The sequence below is a fragment of the Micropterus dolomieu genome, linkage group LG04 (assembly GCF_021292245.1).
Source record: "Micropterus dolomieu isolate WLL.071019.BEF.003 ecotype Adirondacks linkage group LG04, ASM2129224v1, whole genome shotgun sequence".
In the NCBI taxonomy this organism is placed as follows: Eukaryota; Metazoa; Chordata; class Actinopteri; order Centrarchiformes; family Centrarchidae; genus Micropterus; species Micropterus dolomieu.
Window position 1 is genome coordinate 33,735,713 of NC_060153.1, and position 6,557 is coordinate 33,742,269.

The window sequence follows — 6,557 nt, forward strand, 5'->3', positions numbered from 1 at the left end:
CTCGTTAGCGCTGCCTGCTCTCTCTCTCGTCAGCGCTGCCTGCTCTCTCGTCAGCGCTGCCTGCTCTCTCGTCAGCGCTGCCTGCTCTCTCGTTAGCGCTGCCTGCTCTCTCTCTCGTCAGCGCTGCCTGCTCTCTCGTCAGCGCTGCCTGCTCTCTCGTCAGCGCTGCCTGCTCTCTCGTCAGCGCTGCCTGCTCTCTCGTCAGCGCTGCCTGCTCTCTCTCACTAGCGCTGCCTGCTCTCTCTCTCGTCAGCGCTGCCTGCTCTCTCTCTCGTTAGCGCTGCCTGCTCTCTCTCGTTAGCGCTGCCTGCTCTCTCTCTCTCTCACTAGCGCTGCCTGCTCTCTCTCTCTCTCACTAGCGCTGCCTGCTCTCTCTCTCATTAACGCTGCCTGCTCTCTCTCACTAGCGCTGCCTGCTCTCTCTCTCATTAGCGCTGCCTGCTCTCTCTCTCATTAGCGCTGCCTGACTTTTTGTTTGCTGTTCTGACACAAACGTCTCTTTTAGGCGGGTTTTTCAGGGGTGCATCCCCATTGGCTAGCCAGTGTTTGAGTGACAGCTCAGTGCCCCAGATGTTGTTCAGTGCAGTAAGCCGACACTGGAAACTGAACTGCTACAAGATTAATAAAGTGTAAGTATTGATCATATGTTGTCACAGCTGTAACCTGCTAGCTGTGTTGTTGTCTTAAGTTAGAAGCTAGCTAAGCCTTGCAGACTGCATCGTAGGTCTGTTCGGGTCTGCAGGTCACATGGTTCTACAAAGAGAAGGCTGATTAGCAGGTTTTTAACAAAAGCTATCGTGTAACGTACCATCACCATCAGCCTAGTGGCAGTAAAGTGTGAAGAGTCCAGACAGCAGCAGAGAAACAGAAAACAGCAGAGGAAGAAGAAGAAGAAGAAGTAAAGACATGTTAGTGAAGAGCCTAAACAGGAATTACATCTTATTCTGAAAGTTCCAAGTGTGATGACCCTGTCAGCTTTAAAAACAAACCAGTTCTCTGGAATCTAATCTCAATATGTGGAGATAAAGAAAATGTGTTCCTGAGAAAAACGTGGACGTTCAGAGAGATCTGATCAAAGAGCAAATAAACAAGATGGAACCTCAGACATCTGCTGATTACAGGAAAAAACGTCTTCACAGTCTCTTCAGGGACCTGAACTCACCGACATCAACCACAAACCGAATCATTCAGACGCTCGCTAACTGCAGAACCTGCCCGAGAATCTTCATGTTTTAACTTCAGTATCACAGTAATGTGGACAGCCATGCTAACTGCTAACAGGAGCCGCTAACAGCTGATCCAGCTACTCTGTAAGGGACAGTTTGACTGAATATAAATACAAATCGTCATTGACATTTAACTTGAATCAAAAACATGCCACCATTCTGAAAGTCGAAAAGTAAAGTTTCTAAACAACACGATGAACGTCTTCAAGTCTTAAAGAGTCGAACTGAACATCTGATGCCATGTTTGTCTGATCAACCGACTTTGTTCATGTCAACGTCCAAGCTGTAGTTATGAGACACCAGAGCAGCTCTTTGTTGCAGTGAGCAAAAGTGTGAACTGTGAAAAATCTGTTCTTTGAATGTTCAACATCGTCCAGAAATAAAACCACGTGCTGTGATGCTGCTGCAGCTCCGTCAGCCCGAGGCCTCTGAACCAAACCACATTAAAGAAAGAGATGATTTTAGTGAGAGCAAAACAACTTCTGTCTTCAATGTTTCTGTGTGAAAGTGAATTTTGGACACAAGAAAAGGAAAAAGGGCTGAATACCAGGAGCTGACTTCTGCTCCAGTTTCCTGAACAGGGATCTGTGTTTGTGTTCACACTGTCGTCTGCAGAAACATCTAAATATTAAATAACATGTATTTCCTTCCTGCCGCTGCAGCAGTGATGCGTCAGCGTGTTCGCTGCTGCTGCAGTAGAAGAAGAAGAAATAAAAACTGACCTGCGTCTTTCAAGGCGATTCTCATCTCTGGCGTGCTCATCATCCCCGAGTTATCGCTGTCGTTGTTCTTATAGATGGACTGCATGAAAAGACAGACGGCTGCTGGTGACCTCTGACGGGTAAATTCACACGTTTGGATTTTAAAAAGGTCAAAGGTCACGAAGGTCTTACCAGATATCTTTGCACCTTCTTCCACAGCGTGGCGAACTCTCCGAGGCCGAGCTTCCCGTTCCCGCTGTCCTGATGGAGGGTTAAGGATCACGGAGGGTTTTTAGTCTGCTGTAGGAGCTCTGAGAGGAAACGTCGCGCTGCAGGTAAGATATTTATTTTATGACCACGACAGAATCGACATGAACTCAGCAGAGTCAAAGCTAACGAGCTAACAATGCTAACGAGCTAACAAAGCTAACGAGCTAACAATGCTAACGAGCTAATGAAGCTAACACAGCTAACGAGCTAACAAAGCTAATGAAGCTAACACAGCTAACAAAGCTAATGAAGCTAACACAGCTAACGAGCTAACACAGCTAACTGCTGTACTGAAAACTCCTCTTCTTCTTAATCAGGTCAGCGACGAGTCAACAAATATTTTTAAACTGATGACCAATTTCACGTGTGTTAGCTCACAAGCTAACGTTAGCATGAACTGCCTGGTGTCTAATCACAGAGCGGGTTAAAGGATGCGTCCATCAGGTTGACCATGACCCTGCAGGTTTCCATGCTGAAGCCGTCAGTTTTGATGTCAGTTCCTGTGAAGAAGAGACAGGAAGTTGAAACTGAAGCTGAACAGGTGAAGCTGAACAGGTGAAGTGTTGTAGCTGCGACTCAACTTACGCTTGGAGACGATCTTGTTCATGATGGACCTGAGCTCCGTGGCGGAGATCTCCCCGTCCTGAAACACAAGAGGAAACACGTCACGCCACCTCGCGTGTGACGGCGCAGTGAGATGTTCTCAGGGTTTAATGAAGCTTTAGAGCTGCGTTTCAGTTTCAGAGAGATGAACAGAGAAGCTTACCTCTCCTGCGAGTTTAGTGAAGAGGCCTCTGAATCCTGAGTCCACCTCCGCATCAGACACCAGCTCCTGAACACACGTTAAACTTTATTCACACAGCAACATTACACGTTAAACTTTATTCACCAACACTGACTGAAACGAGTCAGCTGCCCCCCCACAAATTAAAGATACTTCACTTGAGTGTTTTGTTTGCACCACATCTCAGAGGCAGATATTTTCACTTCACTCCGTTTATCTGACAGCTTCAGTTACAAAGTCAGATTTTTACACATGAAGAGTTCATAAAAACTTTTCATGTTTCAGCCTCTCTCATGAAGACCTGCTGCTTCTCCTCTGTAATAACCGTGACGAGCTCTGGACGGCTGCTTCTGAAGGCGTCTCTTTGGGCTCTGGGAAACTGTGACGGCAGAATCTTTACAAACCGAACGACCAGCGGACCGAGGAAATAATCAGCAGCCATGCTGCGCAGTATTGAGGAGGAAGAAGAATCTAAAATAATACTTTTACTTTTCCTATACTCAGACTTTTACTTCAGTAACATTTTAAATGCAGGACTTTTACTTGTAACAGAGTATTTTGCAGCGTGGTATCAGTACTTTTACTGAAGTAAAGGATCTGAATACTTCGTACCCAGCTGGCGGTTACAGATAATAGCGTCCTGAGCCTTTATTGGCTGAATACTGTAGTAATAATACGCTAAAGTCTCAAATACAAGGACGGGAGGAGGAGCCTCAGAGACCAGATCAGGTGATGGGTCCCCCCCCGAGCCGTAGCCCCGAACTGTACAAACCTACATGAAGGTGTACTTACATCCTGCAGGTCTGCGTTGACCGGGTCGTCACAGGGTCTGACAGGACAGAGAGCTGTTAGAAACGTCTGGAAGCTTCGTCACATCATCATCATCAGTCTAACACTCGCTCACTGTGAGCGCTCTGCCCCCCCCACAGTAAACACTAACAGAAAAACCAGACTCAGACTCTCAAAACCTCCATTCAGACACACCACAGAGAGGCTTTTGTACAGGCTGTGGACCTGAACAGGGACCAAGACTGAACCCTGGACAGGGTCAGCCCTCCCTGCCCAGAGACCTGCAGCGTGGCTACAGCAGAGCCTGAATAACAGAGCAGCAGTATGCGGATCTTACTGGGTCTCCGTCTGCTTCTCGGAGAACACCCGGATGCAGAAGTCTCCGTTGAGGTGCGGTTCGAAGGTGGAGGGGACGATCAGGTACTCTCCGGGCGGCAGCTTGAAGCGGGAGCAGACCTCGCGCAGGTTGACGAAGGTTTCTGACCTCGCCGTCTGAGCGTGGGTCAGGAAGAAGTTCTTATCCAGGTGCACCTCCCTCTGGCCCTGGAACTGAGGGGGGAAACTCACATTGTGACACCTGGGCAGGTGGTGCAGCGGGTACCTTTACAGCTCCACCTGAAGCGCCGGGTTACAGGACTAGAAAAGGGACCCGGTCTATCAAAGACCTGGACCCTGCTGATCAGTTCCAAATCATCCAGCAGTCCTCACTTACAGGTATAGCAAACATTTGGTCCACGTTACATTCAGGAGCAGCAGTGAATCTCTCTCTGATGGTGCTTTCAAGGACCCTCTGACATCTGAGCGCTGAGAGTTTAATCTGAACCCAAACTGATAAAGCTGATGTAACGAGTTGATCAGGGAGCTTCAGAGGAGCTGGACTGGGTCACCTAGGGTTGGGTATCGTTTACCAGTATCAGCACCAAAACCAGTACCCTTAAAGTGACACCGGCAGAAAACGCCACCTGTTGAAGCCGCAGTAGCTGATTGGCTGCTGATCTGTTTTATTCTTGTTTTAAATATTAAAAGTTTTGGAAACTGTCAGGCAGTGTTATACGGGCAGAGACTGCAGCTGGGAGCTTATATATCTGAACGAGAGCAGGAGTGAAACAGTTTAGTGACCAGATAAGTTCATTTTTGATCCGTGTGTTGAAAGTAAACAACGATCAAGAAACTGAAGCGAGAGATTAACTGCCAGCTGAAGGAGATAAACGCCTGAGACGCAGCCGGCATGTCAGCATGGACTGAGCGCTGCAGCCTCTTCTACAGTTTATGGTGCAGGAACATCCGGAGGAGGAGCTCTCGTTCTGATGTTTGAGTGTTTGGCTGCAAGCAAAAACATACAAACCCGATCTGGTGACAGAAAGTATCGAGTGAAGTACTGGCCTTTCCATCCTACTCTGTACCGGGCTGCTCCTGTCAATCCTTTGAAGGTATCGAGTAGCGATACCCGTCCCTAGTGTTGCCTTTGAACACGCTAGCTGTTTCCAGTCTTTATGCTAAGCTAAGCTAAGCAGCTGCTGGCCTCAGTCTGAACCTCTGACTCCAGAGAGATTTACCTCCACGTCCCTGTTCACATTTTGTCTGTATCTGATCTTTCTCCAGACAGCGAAGAGTATCCACAGCTGAAGCGTTCTGCATGGCGGCTCCGCAGAAGATCTCCAACATGAACCCTGAAATCAAAGAGTGTGACCTGTGACCTGAAGGTCAGGGTCCAGAGCTCACCTGTTTCGGGACCTGCAGCGAACAGAAGAGGAGAAACGGGTTAGGTTGGACTGAATCTGTGTGCGCGTCCTTCCTTCTTGAACTGATCTCAGAGCGGACCCCCCCGTCCTCACCTCGTAGATGGCGAACCCGACAGTGTGCATGTCCTCTCCTTGTTTGCGGAGCTTCCTGCGGTTCTTCTGGATCAGCCCGACGACAAAGCTGCAGCCCACCTCTCCGTCCTCGGGGTCGTCGTCCTCCTCCTCCAGTCTGATCACAAACTGAGGGTTCATCCAGAAGGTGTCTGCGGAGGAAACAACAGCTGAAAGGCCTGCAGCTGCGTCACACACCGCTTCACCCCGACGCTCTAACTGGCTTTGACCCTGAACATGCCTCGGGGCCTCGGGGCCTCGGGGCCTCGGGGCCTCGGGGCCCGGATCAGCAGCAGCTCCGGTACTCACAGGGGTGGTTCCTGCAGCCTCCGGCCGTGGACCCTCTCCTCCAGGTGCCGTCGAACTTGCTGACGCTCCAGTGTTTGACCGAGTCGTCCTCGATGGTGTCGGGGGTCAGAGTGCACAGCTCGATACGAGAGTAGTGACGCAGGAAGTCGTTGTAGGACATCCTGCAGAGAGGGACAGGAGGAGGAGCTCTCACTCTGCAGCTGCAAACACCACCACTGTTCACCACCGCTCACCTCCGCTCACCTCCCCTCAGCACCGCTCACCTCCCCTCACCACCGCTCACCTCCCCTCACCACCACTCACTACCGCTCACCTCCCCTCACCACCGCTCACCTCTCCTCACCACCACTCACTACCGCTCACCTCCCCTCACCTCCACTCACCTCCTCACCACCGCTCACCTCCCCTCACCACCGCTCACCACCGCTCACCTCCCCTCACCACCGCTCACCACCCCTCACCTCCCCTCACCACCACTCACTACCGCTCACCTCCCCTCACCTCCCCTCACCACCGCTCATCTCCCCTCACCACCGCTCACCTCTCCTCACCACCTCTCACCACCGCTCACCTCCCCTCACCACCACTCACTACCGCTCACCTCCCCTCACCTCCCCTCACCACC

General features: G+C 50.4%; 1 protein-coding gene across 1 annotated transcript in view; it reads right to left on the reverse strand.

Moving 5' to 3' along the window:
• LOC123969453 (calpain-2 catalytic subunit-like) overlaps positions 1-6,557 on the reverse strand; it is a 21,721-nt gene that overhangs the window by 2,305 nt on the left and 12,859 nt on the right. Inside the window, exons 9-18 of the mRNA XM_046046849.1 lie at positions 5,933-6,093; positions 5,606-5,775; positions 5,493-5,504; positions 4,108-4,319; positions 3,774-3,810; positions 2,964-3,029; positions 2,783-2,840; positions 2,633-2,697; positions 2,120-2,188; positions 1,949-2,027 (exon numbers count right to left, since the gene is read on the reverse strand). Coding sequence (XP_045902805.1) covers positions 1,949-2,027; positions 2,120-2,188; positions 2,633-2,697; positions 2,783-2,840; positions 2,964-3,029; positions 3,774-3,810; positions 4,108-4,319; positions 5,493-5,504; positions 5,606-5,775; positions 5,933-6,093 — 929 coding nt within the window. The remainder of the gene's footprint in view (positions 1-1,948; positions 2,028-2,119; positions 2,189-2,632; positions 2,698-2,782; positions 2,841-2,963; positions 3,030-3,773; positions 3,811-4,107; positions 4,320-5,492; positions 5,505-5,605; positions 5,776-5,932; positions 6,094-6,557) is intronic.